Source organism: Euprymna scolopes, chromosome 8 (assembly GCF_053919585.1).
Source record: "Euprymna scolopes isolate OS-2025 chromosome 8, ASM5391958v1, whole genome shotgun sequence".
NCBI classification, from domain to species: Eukaryota; Metazoa; Mollusca; class Cephalopoda; order Sepiida; family Sepiolidae; genus Euprymna; species Euprymna scolopes.
Genome location: NC_136489.1, coordinates 44,936,616 through 44,962,054, shown reverse-complemented (window position 1 = coordinate 44,962,054; position 25,439 = coordinate 44,936,616). Strand labels below are relative to the sequence as shown.

The following is a 25,439-nucleotide window of genomic DNA, read 5'->3' as shown; positions in this document are numbered from 1 at the left end:
TTAGTTTTAAGCACAGATAGTAAAGGAAATTGTTGACAGTTGTAGCTAAACAAGTATTTGTTTTACAGGGTGGGGATATAGATTGGAGCTCAGTCGAACACTTGCCATGAAACTACCAATAGAACAGAAATAGATTCTCAATGTGAGAAAGCGATAGAAAGGAGAAGAAAAGGTCCTTGCACACAAAAATAATTTAGTAATAATTTTCATAATTATTTAAATGTTTAAACTTTTTAAATACATTTTTAACTGAGATATTCTTTCTTTTATATTTATTTCATGAAATGAACAAATCTATTAAAAAAATGAATTTCGTTCTTTTAAGTTCCCACGTAGTTTGGTTATTTTCTGAACTTAACTAAAAATTGCCTTTAATGATTCCAAATGGAATTGAAGGAAAATTTCAATGTCATCTTTAGATTCTGTGACAAATTTAACCCTTATTGAAACTTACTTGAATGATTTTTAATATATTGATTTTTATAACAATTATTGACTTTTATCGATACATTCACACATGCAAGCACCCACAAACACATACATACAACAAGAAAAATTTATGATGAAAATAAAAATAGAATAAATTATGATATTTATTAATCCATAAAAAAATTCAAACAAGGAATTATAATAAATAAAAATCCTTAAGCCATGGATTTTCAACCACAGTCGCTTTTTATCAGAGGATAAACATTTGCTAAAAGGCATAAATTTGAAAATACTTGTATATATAAGAATATTTTATGCAACAAGAGGTATTTTCAATCAAATAACAGATGAATAAATCAGTCAGTTAACTATTAGTTAGCTATTCAATCAATGGATTAATGAAACGATAATCTGTGATGCTAAATAAAGAATCCAAGTGTTAATGGTTTATAGAGTAGTACAAAAAAAACTTCATTAATTATTATATTTTTCTAATTTTAACAAAGTCTGTATTTAGTAAGATGCTATTCTATGTGTAAAGGGATTATTGTAAAATCCAAAAAAATCAATAAATTTAATAAAAGTGTATTCCATGCATTTCAAAATACAAAATATGTTGACAACTTAATCCAAGGCGTGATTGGAATATGGCAAAATCCAAAAATATCAGTTCAAAATTAAAGGTTAAAAAATATTATGAAAATATCCAAAATATAAAGTGTTTGTAAGAAATCAGTTTGTAAATACAAGGGCATTCAAAAGTAATGCTTCCTATTTTTTTTTTTTTATAATTCCGTCTGAATGGATCGAAGAGGATTACAAATTGCATTGTTATTGTGACTGAACTTAGGCATTCATAAACTGAAAGTTTCATCTTTCTGTTGCAGGTATTGACGATGTGAGACTCTAAGAAAGTAAGCCCTGTCATAGACATGGGTTAGAAGCAGATGTAGAAGTGCATTGAGAATAGTGGTGACTATGTAGAAAAATAAATTCTGGGCAACAAAAGTATCTTTAATGGTATCACTCTTGTCTTCATAGCTCTTTAACATTTTAAGTTGGAAAAAATTAAGAGGCTTTACTTTTGGATAGCCCTCGTAAGTAAATAAAATTTGTAGAGAGAGAAAGTGATTTTTACTGAAATGGACATTTCATACATATTGATTTATTTTATTTTATTTATTTTGCAGAAAAGAAGTCTACGATTATTACCCAAATAAATTTGTTCAAATGGATGAAAAGCGTTTCCGAATCTTCAATACACTTTTTGAACTTCCATGTAAGTCAATTTATCTTCTTGTACATTACGTATACATTCTAAACGCTGGCCGCATCTTTGCTTGCAAGAGAAATGATTAAAATGAAACTGATGATATATAGAAAGTTTTTCATTTTACTCTAATTCCAATTATTCACAAAAAAAAAGCTGCAAGTTCTACCTTTCTTGATTCTGTCTTTGGCAGAAAAGTGACTTTTTGAATAATAAATCATCTTTTCTGATTCTTTTCTAGACATATCTTATGTACCCGGGTGTTTGCCAGGGTCTTTGATTTATTCCCAGAGTTTGAAGGTTACCGTGAAGTTGGTCAGTACCTCATAATAAATGGTGCCAACTTATATTTTGCTTTCAGATATTCTAAACTACAAAGGAGAGCCGAATTTATGATTAAAACAAAGTAGTATATCGTATATGCGCCCGTCAGATGCAAATATTTAAAAGATTTGTGACGACATGACTTTTACTTATTATGTACAACAAAGTCAAACCCAAAACAAAAATGTTCTGGGAGGGTTTTGGTTTCATCTCAAGAGAGAAGTTTGTATTAGTATGGATGAAAACAAAAGGTTAGAAAGTCCATGTTTTAAATAAATGCCCTGTTATTAAGGAAGAGAAAAAAGTTCATATATGAAAGATAAGACAAATATTTTGTTTGTAAAGAAAGTAAAAACGTTCATATATGAAGAATACTGTGGTTTTAAATGCTACCAAAGGCAAGATAAGTTACTCCCTGTGATTAAACGCCTTGAAAATCAGTACAAACATGTTTTTGTGCAGCCTAGTGAAGAAAAAAAATAAATAAAATGGCCGCCTTTTCTCTTTATATGTTTGTGATATTGTCACCTAATATGCAAGGCCTGATTTTTTTTCAGAATCTGTTGATTTTGGATTTAGACGTTGGAGTAGGAAATCTTGTCAGCAGTGAGTCGTGTCTGGGAGTTGAGTTTTTAACAGCTAAGTGTCGAGTGTTGAATTTAACCCCGGAAATTGTTACTTGAAAGTGTAGAACAGGTAATACTTGATTGTTTTAAGCATAAGTGTTAAAGTCAGGACTGTGTGTGTGTGCGTGTTATAGAAGTTTATGTGTGTGTGTAGCGGTTGTCATATCGAATTCTTAGGTCTTTTTGTAGAAGTCAAACACAAGGCCAAAGTTCCAGGAGGGTTTGGGTCTAAAGAGAGAAGATGGGGGTTTGAAAGAAGCATCATGAAATGGCAGTCTCCTTGCTGGAAAAGCGGCATCGTCTAGATGACACTTCCTTTTATCAATATTGTTAGTTTACTCAACTCATCTGAAAGATTGCTTCTGATTGGACAAGCCGGAAAGAAAGTAAAACACTTGGACTAATCAGTGCCGAGTTAGAAATTAAGCACAGATTCAAAATCGTACTGGCATATCATTGTAGCTGTGTTGTTGGCACATGTAGTAGTGTTACTACAGTAGAATGATCGTACCATTTTGCCAGCAACAGATTGGCTGCATCTTCTATTTAAGGTTTGGATTAAAAGTCAGTTCAAAATCTTATAAAAACAATAGGATCACTTAATATTTCATATTCTACGACTATAATCTTATTGTCAGTGTTGTGTTTGTATTATTTGACTTGTTTAAGTGTTCATGAGGGAGAGTTACAAATTGTGCTTTATTTGGGTCATCCATAGTTATCAAAAAATCTGATTTTTATAACTTAATGCTTGTAGGATAATTATTAGACTTTGGTAGTGTATAGGAGTGATGGAAAGCAATTGTAGGTTATTTAGATCAAGCATAATTATAAAAGTCTGATTCTCATAAGTGTTTCTAGAATGGACAGCAAAAATAAGACATGAAAAGAAACCATCAGGCAAGACCATAAACAGTGGCAAATGGAATCATTTATTCCTCATAATTGTGTTCATGGAGACTTAGAGTCGCAACACTATCTGCTGTTCTTATGCTAAGAAAGCAACTTCTGTCATGAACGTGCGTCATTTAATTCCTGGCAAAAATGCATTGAGAATGATGGTAACCATGTAGAAAAATAAATTATGAAGCACAAAAGAGCGCTTGTTTTAATGGCAACACTCTCATCTGTGTAGTTTTTCAACTTTTTGAGTTAAAAAATAGGAGGCTTTACTTTTAGAATAATCAAGTAAGTAGTGAATGAGTACAACCTTGAAGAAAACTCTCAGCAAACGTCTCCTTGTGTCTTTTTTCTCCATGAAAAAAAGTGGAAGGCACACAAAAGACCCATGTAAAATAATAAAAATAAACAGCTATTGAAAATGGTACAATTGTGCATGGAGAGAAATGAGATAAGAATGATACAATGGCCAAGGAAAACATAGAAAAAAGTGATAAAAATGAACTTAAAAGGAAAAGAGGTAAATAAAGATCTTCGTTGGGAAGTTACTTTCTTAAAGTCATCCAACGCAAAGTGAAAAACCGAGTTAACCTCATGATGATTTAATATAATATTTATGCAAAACGGTGAAAAAGTTTGCAAAATTATAAATATTTTTTATTCAAACTTTTACGTTTTTAGCAATGTAGGTGTATGGGTATATCTTTCGTACACAGATGGTCGCCATTTTATGTGCTGTGTTGTTGTTATTATGCCGGAACAAATAAGCTTTATATACATATAATTTTATAATACATATAATTGTTACATACATATAAATTATACAAAGATAAATAGTTTGTTAAGGGCAGGTGTAAACAAGATACAGAAAATAAAGTACCTTTAACTCCGTAACTGTCGCTTCTCTTATTTTGTCCTTTAGTCCTCAGATTCCATGAGCGGTGTTTCTGACAAAGGGGAAGAATTGCTGTTTTCTGGGCTCAAATCTATTCCAACTTTCACTTATCGTTTGCTAATTTTTTATCTTTAAGTAGTATTTTTTAGCTCCTTACATCAAGTGGTTTCATGCCTTGTCTGAAGCGATTTCCATAAAAATTACACAATATAATACACAAGGGGAGGATAACAAACATAAGTAATAAGTAAGCAATACATAAGGGTCTCTAACAAAACAAACTCCTGTCAGGGTCGTAGATAAATATTAAGGTTTTTGGTCTGTAAATGTATAATTTTCAAATGGCATTTACTTTGATGTGACATGCTTAAGTTTGAAATAGTATTTTCTTTGATTTGTCATACTTAAGTCTTAAATGGTCTGTCACTTGAGCAGATCAAGGACATTGTTATTGTTGGAATCGTCTAGAGAGTTTGCAGAAAACGCTGGAAGGTGCCTAACGAAAGTTTTTCATTTTTTTTTTTTTCACACAAACGCTGCCCATTTTTTTTCAATGAAAAATATTATTTCTGTAAGTACGAAACTAATTCAATAAATAAACAAAATTAATTGAAAAATAAAAACGTTATTCTTGGACAATTTTTATGAAACTTTTAGAAAATTAAAATTCAAATCAAGAAAAAATATTCATTATAAGGTAAGTTTCATGAATATTTATTTTTTTTTATAACAAACAACTAGTGAAACAAGAAGAATTTTTTTAAATCTTCATATATTTTTTTCTTTTCATGATTTTTTAATGATTTTCTGTTCAAATCAAGATAAATATTTAGTTTTTTACTTATATAATAAACTGATAGCAAACAAAATCTCCATTGATTCTTTTTTTTAAATAATTTTTTTCTTTTTATGATTAAAATCAAGATAAACATTTTGATATTTTTTTTATATAATAATAATGATAGCAAGCAAATGTTTTCTTTGATTTTCAAGGTGCTCAGCGTTTCAGCACCTGTTTGTAAACTGCCCCGACGTTTCCGACAATAGCACGGTCTTTATACTGCTTAAATATTGTAGAGGGTGGAGATTTGCATTTCCTTTCGTATTAGCAGCTAGTGTCATACGAACTGGTATCTTATTTGGAATTTGAATTAAACTAAGCAGATTTACGTTGATTTAATACGATCTCTTGCTACCCAGTGGGAAAAAACAAATAGGTAAATAAACACGTACATCAAATAAATAATTGATAACCCAATTTCCACCACTAACGAACACTATGCTGTCTTGTCAGTGACCACCTTACATTCATTAACCCGTACCCTCGAGTAGCCTTTGCGACTTGATAAGCGGTGAATCCCTTGTTAAAAAAAAAAAAAGCTTGTTTCCCTAAAGATCTTGATCTATATACAAGAGCATGTTTGAATAGTTATTATAATTGCAAAGTTGCGGCTCAACAGCTTTTCTTGTGGGTATTATTTGGATTCTTCGGATTACCATTCTCATCTCAAGTATTATTCTCACAATGTTTCAGTCGATGTAACCTCCGACCTTCCTTGGGTTTATCTTGTCGAACTCGGGACTCTATACAAAATTTTGTAATGGAAACATTTATTTTATCCACAGGGGTAGCATTCTTTCATTGTTAAAAGATCGTTCCATAAAAAGTCCAATCATTTGAAGCCCCTAACGCTGCTCTGTGACTTTTAGTTTTGCGGGAGATAGTTTGAAAATATGGAGACAGACAAACAGACAGACAGACATATAGCCTTTTATATATTGGATAAAAATTTTTTAAAAAATCTTGACATGTCCAGCTTTTCCATTTTTTTTTTTATACGTTGCATTACTTGAACACCTAGTTCCCTTAAACGCTTCCAAATTTAAATATATATATTAGTGATGGGACGATTGTAAATTTTTTTTTTTATTCCAATACAATTTATCAATTCTCTTCTAAATTCCCGATTCCGATTCTTTTAAATTCTGTAAGTATTTAATTAGATTTGTTTTTTTTTTTATTTTACATTTTCAAATTACTGTAAAACTGTGTTTATCGTCCGTATATATTTTTGCAAATATAAAATTACTCTTGGTGAGGAAGGAATATATTACACGTGTACACTTTACAAAATATATTTTTGAAATGTTTCACTTGTAATTGATTGAAGATTGTGAGATAAGTAAAGATTTATTTTGATTTTGAAACACGACTGAAATGTATTATTTTATCGTAGAATATACTATTTGAATTGTTTCATAACTAATTGAAAATAGTTGACAATTTGTATGAAAAATAAGTTGACAATTTGTATGAAAAATAAGACGGCGAAAGGCGTTGTATAGACGCTAACCAAGGGTATGAAAATAAATGTGATTAACGAATAAGTAAGTGAACCCGACAGTATTTACTTTGCTTGCCGTCGTTCAACAATAAAACATAAATGAATTAGACTTGAAAGTTTCGAATGGGATTCCTCACCTGCCGTTTTTGATCCTTAGTTGTTGTAAACGAATAATCTTCTAATAAATGCATACTTATTTCATTTTTTAGTGTGAAAAAATGTTTTTTTAAGAATCGTTTTGGGATCCAGAAATGAGACTCACATTTTTTGACTCCAATACCGGTTTTGATTTTTCTAATTCCCAATTTCGATTAATCCTCCCAATTATAATATATATATATATATATATATATATATATATATATATATATATATATATATATAATGTGTGTGTGTCTGTGTGTACTGTATGTGTATAATTCTGATCGTTTTCATTCGCATTGTTTTGAACTCTGGTAATCTATACACCATTTCAAACTGGCGCCTTTATTTAATCCGCATGAACATATTGCACAACGGATAAAAGCATTGAGCGAAAATCAGCTTTAAGTCATAGACTTCTGGAGGTTAAAGTTCAGTCTTTAATACGGACGCTACTAAGAATACAATTATAAATTACTATGACTTCTATTCGGTCATAGATCAATCTATCCTTCCCTTTCACAGTGAGTTAAACAAAATGTTCATTTTGAATTTCTCTACATATTACCGCGGTTGACATAAAGATTAAGAAAGCCAGAGGTTGCATCAGTTGAAACGTTGCAAGAATAGCATCTAAAAATATGAGACCGATAGTTTATATTGTTGAATTGTGAAAACACCAAAAACGAAAAAAAAAAAGATTCTGTAAGATTCTATCAGGAAATCGTGGTAACATAAGAATGCAGATGATTCTACTGTCTTCGTGGGTGGGTTTTTATTGGCCCATGCAACTCTTTCTAATCGGTTCTAATGGATCTGAAATTCTATCCAATCTTGTAATCACGTGCTTTACAAAAAGCACCCCCTCTCATCAGATTTATTCTATCTCCAATCATGCTGGGTGGTTTTGACGTTCTTTTTATTATTTCCCACCCTGTTCTTATTTTTATTATTGATATTTATACGAACGAGGCCAGTAGATTTCAAGGGTGGTTCACAAGCAGATCCTAGTCTAAAATATAGAATGGCCTTGTGCCATACAAGATTGGCAGATGTTTGCAAATGTTTTAGGCAAAGTGAAAATATGTCTCCTGTGAGTTGCATCACTGATTTTCGGATGAGTAATCATCATGCCAGACATGAATGTTTAGAGAGTTAGAAAATGGTAAATGTAATGAGACAGCAATCAGGAAAACAAAGGACCAGTGGGGATTTAGCGTAGTATACGTTTACACACGTGTTAACATGTAAACACCTGAGACCCAACACGTTGTAGCAGAGTACGTCGCAAGGAACATAGGACAAGTAAAAACTAGACTTGATTTTTTTTTTTTTTTTTTTTTTTTGCAACAAAGACATTTATTTCCAAATACTTTCTCAAATAAAATGTGATCACGCTCCTTCTCTTTGATTTCTGTCTTCTCGAATGTGCTCTAACATGATCATCCTTCTCTCCTTTTTTCCTTACAGTGACGACATTTCGCACACGGTTCAGTATTTACATATGACCACCATACACACATCCACGCTCTGTTACAAGGAAGACAGAAGTGATAATAGGTTTGGCTCCTCATATAGATTGAGTTGGTGAATGTGTTCACTATTTCCATCTTTGACTTCTTACCAAGAAAGAAAAATCCACCAAATGCAAATATAGACACTAACTTACAATAAAATAGATTCTGTTATAATGCAAAGCATCATCTAAAATTAGAATAAAACTATTTCGACAGTAGAAACCTAAGAAAAATCTTTGAAAGAATAAACACTACAGAAATCCAAATCTACAACAAAATATATTTACGTTTGAATAACGTTTAAATAAAGATGTACACAGAACTATAAAATGAAATATCCAGAAAATATAAAACAAAATTGCAAATAATTAATAACTGAATATCCAACAAAAAATTTAATTTTTAAACTGTCTAGCAGTTTTTTTGGGGTTTTTTTTTTTACATTTTCACCCCAAACAAGGCACATTGCTACTTTGTTGTAGGGGGCTACTATCAGGGACATAAGCATCAGGTTACTGTGTAGGAAGTTGGGTAGCAATATGTCGGTTCACATTGCTCTTGAACTTCTGCATGTTAGTACAGTCGGGGAAACAGGGACCCGGAAGGGAATTCCAAAGTCTAGCTGTTCTAGGGAAGAAACTACTGGAGTAAAAGGCTCTCTTGCATCTAGGGATCTCTACTGTGAAAGGGTGGGATTTAGCTGCTTGTCGGTTTGTCGGGGGGTATTTATGTCCAGGGGGCACAAGTGCTTGCAGTTCGTCAGAGCTGTATAAACAGACTCTGATCACTCAGATTGATATGCTGTAAAACACTACAATTAGTCAATCATCTGGCCGCATGCATTTAACCTGATGATTTCCTTCAATGGATTTAAATAGAAACGTTTTTGTGTAGCTCGCTTGCTATAAATATATTTCTATACTACTGTAAAGCTTTACTCATGTACTTAGCATTGTTGAACAATGTTGTACAAATAAAAAAAATAAGTACTTGTAAGTATATATATATATATATATATATATATATATATATGAAGCAGTAATATCTTTTCTTCTGGAATAATGGTAAGAGTGTTTGATCATAGGGCAGGAGATCGGTGTTCAATCCTCAATTAAGCCATACCAAATACTTAAAATATAATATTTGACTCCTCCTTGTTAAACACCTAGGATTACAAGAGGAGGATCAAGAGCAAGTGGAGTAATCCTGGGAATAAAGTGGCACCCTCCATTACACCTTGGTGTAGCAGCTAATGAAAGATGAGCTTTTGGGTTGCCCTCGACTATAATTGACTACTCAGCTTCTTCTTTTCTATCTATACGATAAAGTAAAGCCAGTCTATTTTCAAATCATCATGATTAGACTATACATCATACAAAAATTGTGAGGGGCGTTCCAAAAGTAAGGTCTCCTATGTTTTAACTAAAAAACTAAAATGTTGAAGAGATACAAAAACGGGAATCGTATCATTAAAACAAACATTTTGTGCTCCAGAATTTATTTCTCCGCGTAATCATCACTATTCTCAATGTATATTTTATTGTAAAAGTTCGGAGCGCCCTTTATCACTCACATCTCTGTTGCCACTATGAAATCGATAAATCCATCTCCTACCTGCTAATATTAACTGCATCAGCTTCATAAATATTCAGCAGGCGCTGATGATTGTTAATCGATTCAATTTTTTCTGCATGGGGAATTCGATGACACATCTCTGCTTCTGATGCACGGTTACGAAAGGGGTACTTTTTTTTAGAGTCTCATACCTTCAGTATCTGCAATCGAGAGATGCAACTTTCCGGTCATGAATGCATCAGTCATAACAATGCAGTTTGCGAACCTCTTTGATCCCTTTGGAAGGAATAAAACTAAGAGGCATTACTTTTAGAACGTCTCATATACACACACACCTGGTACAAAATTAATCATCAGCCTTAAAACTCAACGATCAGTCAATCTTTGTCTCTGCACTTTCATGGATAATGTACCTATAAGTAAACTTAAAACTATTAACCTCTTATGGCCTGGTTGAACTCATTCGTTCAGTCGTAAATAAATTAATATAACAGAATAAATAAACTGGGAATTGATGGGTAGATGCCAGATACCTCCAAATTGCAACATTCAGTGTGCCGCCATGTATCTCAGAGTGGATGATTTCGTTTGTTGTCAAAAACACATTTTTTTCAAGCACGATGGATAATAATCATGGTAAGTTTATGAAATGCAAAAATTCTCAGTTGTCGTTTAACTGTTGAACTTCATTTCATAATTTTTCCAGTTTGAAGACAATCATAGTAGCATTCCCCTTTAAATTAATTGTTAATTTTAACAATATTTTTTAATCATCTACATCAGAATTCCAATCAAAGGGTTAAAGTATAAAAATGTTACCACTAAACAATAATTCATATTCCTTAACATATTTTGATTCTGATTTATTTTATTGAAGAGTTGTTTAATCAAAAGATCAACGAGTTGAATTCAAAGGAACACAAGTTTTATTTATAAATTCAGTTTAAAACAGAACCGCTGGCGCTGTTATCAGCAGCAGTATCATGACACATGCAAATGACCGAGCTGGCTGCGCGATGTGACGTCACAGCTCAAACTAAAGGACTTAGGTAGATGGAGAGTGAAAAGCATGTATTCAAGACGTGGGTGACATCATAGCTGAGACAAAAAGTCATACACGTCAGAAGGAGAAATGAACTGTTAAAATATTTAGAAAAAAATGCGATGTAGGAAATACCAGATATAAAGGCTTTTGTTAAAAAAAGAAAGTGGATCGAAATTTTTCCTGTCCTCTGTTTCTTTAATATAACGACTACATTACAAATTGATAAAATTATACTCGTTAATTCAGTCGTTTTCATCTTATACATTAAGTGAAGTCAATGTGTAATTAAAAGCTTTCTTTCTATAAATTACATAAAGAAATCTGTTTTGTCAGTGATTTATGGCAAACATTGGTCCATGTTATTAAAAATATAAATTATTTCCAATCGATCTCATCAATTTTTATATTTAATCCTGATTAGTATTTCATTTTATACATTTATTTAAAAGGCATCAGTGTTTATACTTTCTATTATGATCTAGCTCAACTAAGCTTCATTCTATGGTTCCCCTCTTCAAGGTATTCGCAGCAAACACCCAACTACTTATAACCACTATCAGCAATTTCTTTTACTCTTACTCTGTGAAACACAATAACATGCAACTGCTTCCCACCTGACTATAACTTGGTAGTTTTCAAGTCTAATGTAAACAAGTTCTTGATAAGCTGTGCTCTAAAAAAAACAAAAAAACTTATCAAATTTCCACCTTCTTAGACCATCACAGTACCCATTAATAAGTGGTGACTATATGGTAAAAAAAAAAGAAATTTTCTAGTAGTAGTACCCTGTAGATAAGACCCTAATTAGTATCCTCTTACGTCTATGTGTCAATATACATTGTTTGGGGTGAAGAAAATAAAAATAAAAAACGTTAAGATTTATTAATGTTAAAAAATTCACTTAAGTTCCTGGCAATGAGCGGTGGCCCTTGGGTATGTTCCTTACTAATGGAGTCAGAGGTGACTTTGTAGCAGATTTCGAATCCTCTGACCAACATTGATTGATATTTCCTGCATTAATGATTACATAAGCATAAAACCCCAGTGTCTGTAGGTATATAAAAATAATCATTATATAATATATAATAATCTGTAGTAATAAAAAGTGATGTATAATTTTAAGTAGTAAGATTGCACATCTAAAAAACAAACAAAAAAAAGGTTTAAGGATCCCAAAATATTTACTAGAATTGTCCGCAAGGAACCGTGGCGTAATGGATAAATTAGTCGGTAAAATTCTGTTTTAAAGTTACTCTTCTGAAGGTAATTACGATTTACTTAGGATGTCTACCTAGTCAGGACGGAACGAGAGCATGCTAAATTAAGAGTTATGTTTGAAATTCCGCACAAATAGTTGGCTAAAACAAGATATCCCCTAGAGAAGATCGGAGGTAATATCGACCGAAACGTGTAAATACCACTCAAGATTCGAGAGGTAGTCCAAATAATCCAAATACATGGAATTCATTAAAAGTTGCCTCTTCAAAATTCTACAAAGAAAAAGATAAATAAAAGACAGTATGAATCTCACACTCTTCAATCTGATTGGGAAGAGATGCACATCCGGTTGAAAACCCTTGGGGGTTTTTTTTTCTTTCTTTTGTAAGAGATGCATTGTCATCCGTTCTTTGAGTAATAGTTTACAAAAATAAATAACAACAACAAAAAAAATGCTATCTGTCAAGCAATTACTCTTCCTGTCTGTCTCACGCACCGGCCTCAGTTTTAAAAATATGCAACTTCCGGTGACGAAGCAGTTATTTCTTAAGATTATAATCCATTTCATTCTTTCTTTCTCACTTTTCGGTAATCAGTTTGCCAAGAGCAGAGAAAACAGATGAGATTTGATTTCTTCCCTTACAAAAAAGGAAGAGGTATGCAAAATGTAAATAACGACAGAAATAAATAAATAATATATATATATATATATATATATATATATATATATATATATACATACGCACACGAGAAAATCATACAAGCGTGCATGTTTATACGTATAAAAAGGAAGTTTACAACATTATCATAGACATTTAACAAGGACTAAAAGAGAGTCATCTGGTTAAATGGGATTTTCAAGCATTAATCTTCTAAAGTGTTGGGTTGGATGTCTGCTATTGCCATTAAAAGTTTGGATATCATTTATTGATTTTCAAGGCAATATTGGCACAACTCATTTTTTCTCATGAAAAACTAATAAACCTTACCACAAACACGCACACACACACACACACACACATATATATATATATATATATATATATATATATATATACTAGCAGGCTACCTGACGTTGCCCAGTCATCAAATACGCTTAAATATGATATTTTAATTTATGCAGATTTTGCATTTTTTATTATAGAGCACTCTATTGATTATTATATTATACCCAATATATTGTAATGATTTCAGTAGTTTAAAAAAAATGACTTGGTGCCATCAGCTAGAATCAAAACCAAAACGTTTAGCACTCCACCCCAAGTCATTACCATTTGAGCTATCAATAGATGGATTGAGAAAACGGACAAACTTAAACGACTGTAACCTCCAACTGTATATTTGTGCATGTGCAGAAGTAACAGGTTCAGCTGTTACTTCTGCCAAGGTAAATTTTTTTATTTGTGCGTGTGCTAGAATTTCTTGGATCTTTAACGCTATGAACGATGTAGGAAATATGCATTAATACAACTGAGCGTAATTAAATGAAACCAATCACCCAATAAGAAACCATAAAAATTGATTAATTTATTAAAGTTCGTTTTTCAATTCCTTCAAATTTTTGTAAATCAATTAACCTTTATTTAGTTGTTCGCATATCTATGACCGAGTATATTAAGAAGTTTGTTTTAATAATAATTTTAAATAAAAAAAGTAGGCTTTTATTATCAATGTCAGCGTGACAAAAACTTAACATTATATATTTTTCTTTACAATAAATGTAATAAATGTAAAATATCTTTCTTCATCCTATTAGTCATCATCATCATCATCATAACATCCGTCTAACATGCTGGCATATGTTAAATGATTTTAAGAATCACCCAAATTTATGGGGGCATATCCTCAGGCAATGCCAAAAATATTGAAACAATACATTTATTTTTATATTGGTGTTATGGAAGAAGTCCACAAGCCTCTGCTTTTACAAATCAGCATGGCGTTGCCACTATCGACCAAAAGGAAAAGTTTATCAGGCACTTATGCACAATGTAATGATGTACGGAAGTGTATGCTGACTATTTGAAGGTTTAGACCAGGGGTTTCCCAACCTTTTTTCATAACCCCCCCCATCCCAGAACACTCGGATACGTACTACCGCCTCCTCCCTCCATGCATCCTTACACAAAAATGTGAGTAGTAGTGGTAGTACATAATTAAAGTGAAAATAAATGAATATTCATAAAAGTTTATTAAACAAAATTCTACACTGTCGATCGAATGGGAACAGCGACAACTATAAATCAAGTGGATCAATTAATAAATCATAACGTTTCTAAGACAATAATCAATAAAATAAAAATCATAATAATCACAGGAATCACCGATCAATATGCAGATGGTTGTTGATGATCAACAAGTTGAGAAACACCTAGTAATGTTACTAGAAGCTCTTAGTCTTTCACCGACACTCCCTGCAGGATCTCAGGGACCCTCTATAAGATAATTTGGTTACCACCCACCTGAAGTTTCAGGTGGGCGATACGGACCCTATTGGGAAACCCTGGTTTAGACCGTGCGTTGCATAGAGAGAAATGATATTAAAATGATATGATGGATATGAGTCTTAAATCTGACGACATCTTTGTTAAGTCCAACTTCCTGATTTAATCTTCCTCTAAAACCATCCAATGCATACCAGCATTTAAAACAGACATTAAACTGAATATAATGATGACGTCATGATCAGAACCGATAGATTGATTCCAGTGCACGGTTGTAATAATTTGTTAGTTGGTTATTTGTTTGGTTTTACAGCATATCAAACCTTTTTGGATTATTTAATGTCAAATCTAAGAATCTTGGTAAATTTTTGTTTTAAATATTTATTTATGGTTGTTTGGTTTGGTTGTTTTGTACAAGAAAATTGTTTTTGTGTTTGACTTTGCAGAACATGATTAAGTTTTGCAAAGGGTAGGGGAAAACAATATTTGGTTAGGAAGTCATTATCTTCAGACAGTCTGATCTAGTAACTCCAGATGCTGTAACAGGTTTTATCAGTCTGGACCAAAGTGGATCTGGAAGCAATAGTAAGTAAGGGGAAACTCCACAACTTCCACAATCTCTAAATGGGACCTCACCATTGGATATCTTTTTATGACATGGCTGGAATGAACACTGTATTAATATGTTGCCTTGAGAGAAATAATATGAAAAGGATATGATGGATGGGCAATGCAAGTCTTAAAGACTTAAACAGTCAAAACGTAAACTTCCTCTTAGATCTGATGACCTCAGAGGAAGCTTACGTCTGGACTGTTTAGGATGATGTGTGTCAAATAAGAGACTTCAATGGTATGGCCACGTTGAAAGAATAAATGAGAGTTCTTGGGTTAGTAGATGTAGAAATAGTTGAAGCAGCAGGTCCTGTACATGGGAAGTTCAAGGAAAATATGAGAGAAAGTGATAAGAACATACTTGGGTGAAAGAGGGATAAATAAGAAATAGATTAGTTTAGAAGTCAATTTTTAAAGCCGTCCAACACATGCTAGCATGTAAAATGTACATTAAACAGAATATGATCATGATGATATAGAACGTCAGAATAACCGTACTACTTAGAATATTTGAATTGTTTTTTTTTCTGGTTACTGCTAGGGAAAGGGAGAATTAAGAAATTTATGAAAAAAAAACATCTCCAACATCTTCCTCTGAAAAACATACACATAATTAAATAATGCACAAAAACAAAACACCAAATTCTTCGATCTTATATTTCCTTTTTCTTTTTTATAATATTAAATGCATATTAATTTAGATTAACAATTTAATATCATAACATAATTATTTTCTTAAATTCTTACTGCACATAACAGCATTAATTCTGCATTTCGAGCTATTGGAAAACATGTCAGCCATTTAACTAATTATATGAGGCATGTTCAATAAGCATTCCTCCTGACCCACTTTTAATAGCAGTAGAGCAATGGAACTTGGCACAGTTATTAGTATTTCTCTACCTAGGAAGCACCAAGAGTTAGATATTTCTTCTATCATTTAATTCAACTCTGGGGACTATTTTTATAGAATACACCAGGTTAGTCCTGCAATCATAACGTGACTTTGGAAATCAAGGCAGCAGCATCTGGGAAATGCTTTCCTTTCAAAACCAATTTTATGACTTAAAAGAGCTGAAAGTCCAAAGGTGCAATATCAGAAGGGATGGGGGAAAGAATTTCATAGCCACACGTCCATGCTTCTGATTTAGTGACATACGCATTATGGACCAGAGCATTGTTTTGCAGGAGGAGTATACTGGATCATAATAATAGACCCAGATTTCATCCTGTGTAATCAGTCTTTTTAAAAACTTACTCTTCATCTTGGCACAAGCTCATCCTCAAGTACCTAATGCATTTTTGCTTCTGGAAATGTGTCGGCAATCCAGTAATCCATCTGACAGACACCTTATACATATCCAAATGGTTTTGAATGATAGTTTCCACAGACCTTGCACTAATCTTGAGCTATTTAGCAAATAGTCACGCATCGATCTTCCAAAATAGTAGCTTTAAATCAATTGACACATGCCTCATCAATAACAGAGGTGGGGGTAAACCAGGTCTGGGAGCTGTTTTTACAGATTTTCAACCATGTTTGAATTCACAATGTCAGCATTTTGAAAGGAAAGCATTTCCCAGATGCTGCTGCCTTGATTTCCAAAGTCACGTTATGATTGGAGGACTTTATGATGGTGCATCATGACCATAGTTGGTTCATTTCATTAAGTCTTCAGTAGTATGCATCCTTTCAAATACAAAACTCTGATCACTGCATGACACTCAACAGTTCTTAGGTTAGTAGCTGTAGAATAGTTGAAGCAGCAGGTCCCGTACATGGAAAGGCCAAGGAAAATATGACAGGAAGTGATAAGAATAGACTTGGGAGAAATTCACACCTAACCCAGTTCAGACGCCTGTAAATCAGAAACGTCAATTTGCCACGTAACCCATACAGATATAAACACAAACAGCTATTATATAAATCTCACCTGTCTGTTTAAATGTATGTTTGTATGTATGTCTGCCTAAAACTTTTGACAGAGGTGATGGATTTTCACAAGATCGGTATTGTTTTGAAGCTCGTCCCTTTGGATGATATCGAAAAATTGTCTAAAAAATTAATTCCTTCACTCGCAACTGGACAGTTGTCTACAAGGAGGATCGTTTTTGTTTTTTTCATCACCATTTTTGCAAGTCATCATATCGGTTGGAATGACTTTACTAATTTCAATATTCCGAACTCCCAGTCACGTCATAGAGTAGAGGTAAGACATCAGGTTTTCTTTTACTTTCTTTTCCGCCTTCACGTCATGGGTTTGAGCTTGCCTGCCAGCTACCACTTTTTTTTTTTACTCAACATCAAGAAACTTTACCTTTGTTTTTAAATAAAGACACTTTAAAATAAGTTAAAACATAAAACTTATCCGGGTAGATAAGAGTAACTCATCTTGCCTTTAGTTGTATTTATTTGTTGCGAATTTATTTTTATTTATTTATTTGTTGTGCATTTATTTTTATTTATTTATTTGTTGTGCATTTATTTTTATTTATTTATTTGTGAACTATTATTCTCATTTTCCAGTTATTTCACAACTTTTCAGTTAACTATTCCTCTGGCTTTCATCAAGTGGTAAACCACAACGGGATAGCAATTCTGAGTCTCTTAACTGTATCCTCGGTAATTAATGCCTTCCATAATTGTTGTCGTCTCACCACGTTTTGAGCAACTAAGTCTGTGGCCGGATTTGGGTAGGATTGAAACCGCTATCCATGGTTTTGAAATTAGGCATGGGATTCCGGTATCAAAGATACTTGGATTTTTATGAAGGGTGACGGTTCGGGGGGGGGGAGCTTCTTTTAAATCTACCTCTGCTCCATGCAAGATGTAGTATTGCTGCTAATTTCTGTCTTCATTCACTAAACGCTCCTGATTCTGCTGATAAGTATTTCTGACTGGTGTTCTGTTGAATCATTTGTTGACTCTGTTGTAAACCTCTCTGGTTTTTGACACACTTTTCATAAGTGCCCAGTAATTTCGCAATTATGGCATCTGATCTCCCTTACTGAACAGTTCTTCCATCCTTTTATCCTGGTTAAACGGCCCCACATGTGAAGCTATCCCCGTCGTAGCTCACCAAATATGACCCATGCTCGTCCTTCGCAGGGGATCCCTCGCAAGGTATCTCAGTGTAGCAAGACCCATCAATTTATTTGGTTGGTCTTAATTTCACGATCAGGTTGATATGTCACTGCTTCATCGATCTGTCATGCTGGAAGGGAATCAATCTCATGCACACAAAAGAAAGGCAAACTCAATTATCTATTCTACTGGTTAATTCAAGATAAGATATACAATATATATATACTTATATGCAATTGTCCGTAGTTCATGTTGATTTTAACAGACTCCACTGAACCAAAAAATAACAATAGATTAATTTCTCTCTCAAGGTATGGCGATGGAAGGGTGCAGGAAGAGAGGGGGTGATGACTCTTTGATTGTGCTGGAGTCTCTCAAAGTCTAAGCTCGATTCTGCCGGTTTCGCTGTGGGGACCCATCATATAGTGAGGTAAGGTGTGGGCCGGGGCCACTTCCTGGACCAATCGCAACTAGTTACATCACCTCAAGGGAGGTTCCATCTTCCCCGATTGCACCTGTGGATTGCAGGTTCCGTTCTCACGATCAAAAGGTAAAGTCTGTGACCTTGTCGGTCTGGTAACTGCACTCAAAGGCCAAACAACCCTGAGTCGTCACTCGTTGGCATCGGAAATAAAATTATGTTTTCGTTACGTCTCTCAAAGTGACATTAAGTTGTCGCTTTCATAAAACAATGAAATTTATAAATCCGATCTTTCTCTCAGCAGGGTTGGTTGCCATCACCCGGGCACACAACAATACTTAAAGAATAAAACAATCATATCTGCTCGGCATTCTCCAGTGTTTTGGAAGTCTCAGCTTCCCCCTGTGGAGAGCCCAATCGCTCCCTGGAATGGTCACATCACACTCCCTTCACAAGGTTTATTTCGAGGGATTGTTGGTTCTCCCTCTTCCGAGACGGTTTCTTCTCCGACCTTATTAAGCCAAACATTGAACACTCATTTAGGCTGTTTTGCGAATGAGGTGTTGACGTATCTGTTGTCTCTAGACTTACCAATGAGTGGAATTTCTATTTCACCGTTGTCAAAATATTGGCTTTGGCCAACAACTTGCACTGGTATTCTGTATTTGTAAGTTCAACTATGAGCTGGCCAACCACCATGTCCTCCAAATAGTTTATAGTTGGTCAGCAGCTCTTGTTAGGACACTAGACAGTAAAATTACAAAACCTCGTTTGAGACCAAAGCTTTGCTAAAAACTGTGTGGGACCCTCCCCTTTCTTGCTCTCTCATATTGTGGAATCACATGTAGACCTTTCACTGCAACGAGTCATATATACCATAGGAGCTGTTCTTCTGTGGCTATATTGAGAGTTTCAGGCCCTACTAGTTTAAACAAAAGTTTGTTTACCTCACTCGAGCAAGCTGTTCTTAATTCGTTGCGTATTTCCACGAGGTCGGTTCAATTGCACATTTGCTTGTACCGGGTCCATGTGTCAATGAATAACACCAAGTCCCTGTTGGTGTAACCATCCTCGATCACAGGTCTGTCCGTTTTTTTTAGTGTGAGGTCGGTTTGACACATGTTCCTTGCCAGCATGAAGCTAATAGTTTTCTTTCTGTAAATTCATCAACTGATGAACTTTTTGTTCGTCATTGCGTTGTCCTGATATCATTACTATTCCAATCTCAGTAAAAAAAATAATCTGGTAAAAAATAAATCCTGTCCGTAGTGCCATGTAAAGTGGACTTAAAAGTCTACCGTGTCTGAAACTAGTGCTGAATTTATAACACCACATGACAACTTTTTCTGATCCGTCTCATTGGTTCTTCCCATTCTCTATACTCAGTTCACAGCAACTGATTATAACAAAGATTTGTACAAAATTTTAACCAGATCGGACCAGTAGTTTCTGAAAACTATTCTAGAGTAAATACGGTATAGTAGTGATCAATCCCTATTAATCCCTAACTGAGTATCAAACAGATACCACAATACTTAGTTCACTACACCACATAGTTCATATCAAAGGTCTATATAAAATTTCAACCAGATTGGCCTAGTAGTTTCTGCAAAAAATTGAACAGACAGACAGACAAACATATAGACTAAGAGAAATATAGAAAGGTCGTTCCAAAAGGAAGGCCTTCTATTTTTAAACTCAAAAACTAAACACTGAAGACCTACAAAGACAGGATTGGTACCATGAAAACAAGTGACATTTTTAAAAATTATTTTTGTACATAGTCATCGCCATTCTCAAGAGACTTTTGCCAGCTTCGTTTTATGTCTTGGTCATAAAAGTCTAGAACGTGCTTTGTCACTCACATCTCTGTTGCCACTCGACAGACCCATCTCCTCACTGTGCTTATTTCAACTGCATCGGCTTCATAAATGTTCAACAGGCGCTAGTAAATGTTGATTAGTTCAATTTTTTTCTGCATTTAGGAATTCAATGAAGCATCTTGGTCTAACACCGTACATATGTGCAACAAAAAGATGAAACTTTCAGGTCATGAAGGCATACGTTCAGTCATCATAACAATGCGATTTGCAATCTTTGATCAATTTGGGAAGAATAAAAATTAGGAGGATTTACTTTTGGAACATCCTTCGTAATATAGATTTTGTTGTTAAGTGGTTTGTTTGTGTTATGTTAGAAATATAAAGAAATAAATGAATATTTATTTCGTTAAACCAGTGTTTCTCAAACTGTGCGCCTCAGAAGTTTTGCAGGTACGCTTCATTCAATTCCTGAAACATCTGTCCAGATACAATAAGTAAATGTATACTATTTTCTTACAAAGATTTATCGTTTTGTTATCCCTATTTAGGGTTCGAGAAATGCGCTCAGACTGTAAAAATTTTGAAAGCCATTGCCTTCAACAAGTCCCAAGTTTGAAAGCCATTGCCTTCAACAAGTCCCAAGTTTGAAAGCCATTGCTTTCAACAAACTGTCACTAAAAATAAATTTCCTATCATGATTCTCTAACCTATTGGATAAAAATTCTTCTAAACGACTTTCATGGTTGATATACACTCCAATTTATTTACAAAAAATTAATCAATGTAGGAATTTATGTTCCTCTCACTGTAGGAAGATGTGAAACATGGTCAGAAGGTGGCAATTAAAATGCTAGCACACAAGAGGTGTGCATATTCTGGCCGATAAAAAAATGCCTGAGCAACTTCGTTTGCATTCCCTAATAGGGGTTGTTTAGGTGAATAGCAATAAGCTTACTCTTTCTTTTGGGAGAAAATGTAAAAGCTGGGAGGGAGTGCCTCTTTGATCTGCACAGAACTAAACTTCAGCCTGACATATGTAGAGTTATCACTGACTCCAAAATGACTCTGTTGGACTAATGATTAAGGACATATCCTAGTATGAACAAAACCTACTCACACAAAATTTCAGCCAGATCGGCTCAGTAGTTTCCAAGAAAACTGCTAGGGTAAATGTAGTATTGTGGTGACTAATGCTTATTAATCTATATTAATCCTTAACTGTGCAGCGAACAAACACCATAATATTTAGTTCACTGCAGTTTATTATAATAAAGTCTCTACAAAATCCCACCCAGATCAGCCCAGCAGTTTCCGAGGAAAAGTAGAATGGACAGACGGATAGACAGACATAGAGACTATGACATACAAGTACTATCCACAGAGACGACTCATAACCAGCGATAAAACAAAGACTGTTCAACATTCTTAAATATAAATTCGTGAACAAGTTAGGTATCAACTGAAGGTTAGTTTTATCAAATACAGTTTGATTATAAGAAAGATTGTAATTTATGGAGTACTGTTGCCACATCTTGGCAGGAGCTGCTAGAAAGGACTTATCCTGCCTTGATAGAGTTCAAAATAGACTTTGTAGCTTCGTAGGAGATGTCCTTTTCTCTTCTCTGCAATCTCTATCTCACAGAAGAGATGTTGCGAGTTTGTCTTTGCTTTATCGTTATTTTCATGGCAAGTGCTCGACTGAGCTTCAATCTATGGTCCCCCCTCGCCAAACTTTCACAAGAAACACTCGTCTAGCTAAAAACACTATTAATAATTCCACCTATTTTTTATTTGTGCCTAAACCTAAACGTAAATTCCATGAACAAAGCTTCTGTTTTGAAGTGCACGCCTGTGGAACTGTCTTCCGTTTTCCTGTTTTCCAGCTGACTACAATCTGATTGTCTTCAAGTCCAATGTAAACAAGTTCTTGATGAGCCTTAAGTTAACAAATTTAGTGAATTTCCATTACTAATGATTCCTATATTGTCCAATTGACTACTGTACACTCTTTAACCCTTATCCTCGAGTGGTCTCTGGGCCTTGATAAGTGGTGATGCCTATGTAAAAAAAACAAAAAAACATGAGTGGCATTTTTGAAGGGTCACCTTGTAGCTTACCAAATATTAAGAGCGGGTGTTCATATCTATCCTCCTCCCTCTCGACATCACAGTGTAAATGAATGCATAAAATCAGGTTGGGAGAATTCCATAATCTTTCTGGATATCCATTGCGCCCACTTGTCTGAGAAAAGGTTAATGCTGTGATAACGGTAATTTAAGAATTTAATTTCGTATTAAGTCCGTCATTATAAACACATTATTTCCACTTTCATTCTTTATGCAAATGAATTAAGATTGAAATGAAAATGCTGCTAATTCAAATACAAGAACGTATAAATCCTTGTTATGTAACAGATAACCTCTCTAAGGTTATAAGCCGCCTAATTTAGATGGATAGGTTTTCATTGAAGCCGAAACATAACTTTCATTGTTTTTAAGTGGAAACAAAGCCAAGTAAGTAGAGAGCTTGTGCAAATATGTTTCCCTATTCAGGTTTTATTTTCATTTAAACTTCTACTTCTTACAGCAATCTATAAGTTGCATTCGTTTGTTTAAAATGACCCGAAGAATGTGAATATGTAAAACTATGTTTTTTTTTATTTTATTATTTTTCATAAAATTAATTTATTTCAGCCTTTCATACACACATACTAGATTTTTATCCCGTTAAGACTGCTGACTTAGAATGAGTGCGGTATGTCAAACTCGTAGAGTAAATGTGGCATTGTAGTGACTAATCTTTATCAATCCATAACTGTGCATCCAATGAATACTATAATACTTGGTTCGCTGTACCTTATCATAATAAAGATCCATACAAAAATTCAGTGAGATCGATTGAGTAATTTCCAAGAGAAACGTGAACGAACAGAGACAGAATAAGCAAATAGCTAATAAAACATGTTAAAAAACATTTTGAAAAAGTTAAAAACATATTTAATTTGAAAAGGAAACACAAAATAAGTGGATAGTCCTTAATCCGCAGAGTTTCGAAGAAATATTTTCCTTCTAATCAGAGGGTAGGATTTAGCAAATATATATATATATATATATATATATATATATATATATATATATATATATATATATATATATATATATATATACCGGACATGATGGTCCCCTACCTAGGAACTGACCACAGGTGCTTTGACTCGTGTGCGCCGATAGAAAAAATGCGGCACAGGGTCAAAAACAAACAGACAAGTGCATAAAAGAGTGTCTTGACGGACATGTTCGATGCGTGAGTGATATATTGAAACACTGAAGTGCGTTGTTGGAAATTACTGGAATAAACGCTTTTTACATTCACCTAAAAAAAAAAATGCAGAGTCGTATTTTTATGTCCTTCCTTGATTGTTTATTTCTGTGACAGTACCAGACAACGTGTGGGTCGGAGTGGTTGTAATCTAACGATACGGTGAAAGTTGTAACAGCCACGTTGCAGTATATCCAGGGCCTCCCCACACTCCTCAATCCTGCCTGCTTATTCCGTTTTCTTTTTGTCAGATGTCGAATTTTGCTGCAACACTCTGTGTATATTTACATTAATCGAGGAAAAGTTTCTCTATTAAATCATTTTTTTTTTAAAGTGTCAACAAAAAAAAAAATGGAATGGATCAATTGCATTTTCTATTTTCTGTATAAATAGTATCCTGTGTTTGGTCAAACAAGTCATTCTCTAGGTTTATTATTTTATTTACGTATTTTTTTATTTGTTCTGTTTTTCCATAATGTTAATTCTTTCTTTCCTTTTAATGCTTTGTAGTTGACTTGTTTTCATCTCGATGTAATTCACTTCATTTTGGTCGTTTGTCTTTGCCTGCATTCCTGGTTTAATTATCGTTACAACTCCAGCAAAAGCTGATTACACAAATATTATTTGGATTATTCTGAGTACCATTCTCATCTTGGTGCAACATAATCACGTTGGCACACCTGTTTCTAATAGATCACCACAGTTAAGCAATGTTAAGACTGGCCAGTACTAAAATGGGTGATCATAGTGGAATACTTATGTACTCAACGCTTATCATGAATAGCATTTTCAACCAATGAAAATGGTTTCAAACCACTTTTTAGTAATACGTCTATGTGAAAATAATAAGTCAGTGTGAACTCAAAAAAAAAAAAAACTCTTACAAACAACAAAATCATTCGATCGGGGTGGGGGGGGGCGTGACACAGTGGATAAATCATTGTTGGATCCCTACAGTTGTAGGTGAGCATTGTCTGAAGATAGCGGTTTCAATCCTACCCAAAGTAGGCTAGAGGTTTAGATGGCCAAAACGTGGTGAGACAACAACAACAACTATGGAAGGCAGTAATTACTATGGATACAGTTACGAGAATCGGCATTCCTATCCCGTCTCAGTTAATCATCTGAAGAAGGCCAGAGGATGGGTTGACTGAAGTGTGATGAAACAACAACTATGAAGGTGAGGATAACAGTCCACAAATAAATAAATAAAAATCAGTTTCTTCCAAAGATTTCACCAGCCAGCAACGCACAGAATCCAAGGTTTGTTCCCCACCCCCACCCATGCGTTTGGGCCAAAGGAGTTGAAAAGGAACACTTCATTGATTCGCATACTAGTTTTCTTCATCGCATGAACACATTCTTACACACTAGCAACAGTCAGATGAATAGAAACGAATTGCTACCCACATCTATACATGCACTAACTAAAACAAGGTAAACCAACACAC

At 34.0% G+C, this 25,439-nt stretch overlaps 1 protein-coding gene across 3 annotated transcripts in view; it reads left to right on the top strand.

Annotated features, from left to right (window-relative positions):
• The window catches only part of LOC145283543 (cytosolic purine 5'-nucleotidase-like), a 1,063,943-nt gene that overhangs the window by 829,357 nt on the left and 209,147 nt on the right, over positions 1 to 25,439 (top strand). For all 3 annotated transcript variants that reach the window (XM_080132414.1, XM_080132415.1, XM_080132416.1), the window contains exon 6: positions 1,620 to 1,708. In XM_080132414.1, coding sequence (XP_079988540.1) covers positions 1,620 to 1,708 — 89 coding nt within the window. The remainder of the gene's footprint in view (positions 1 to 1,619; positions 1,709 to 25,439) is intronic.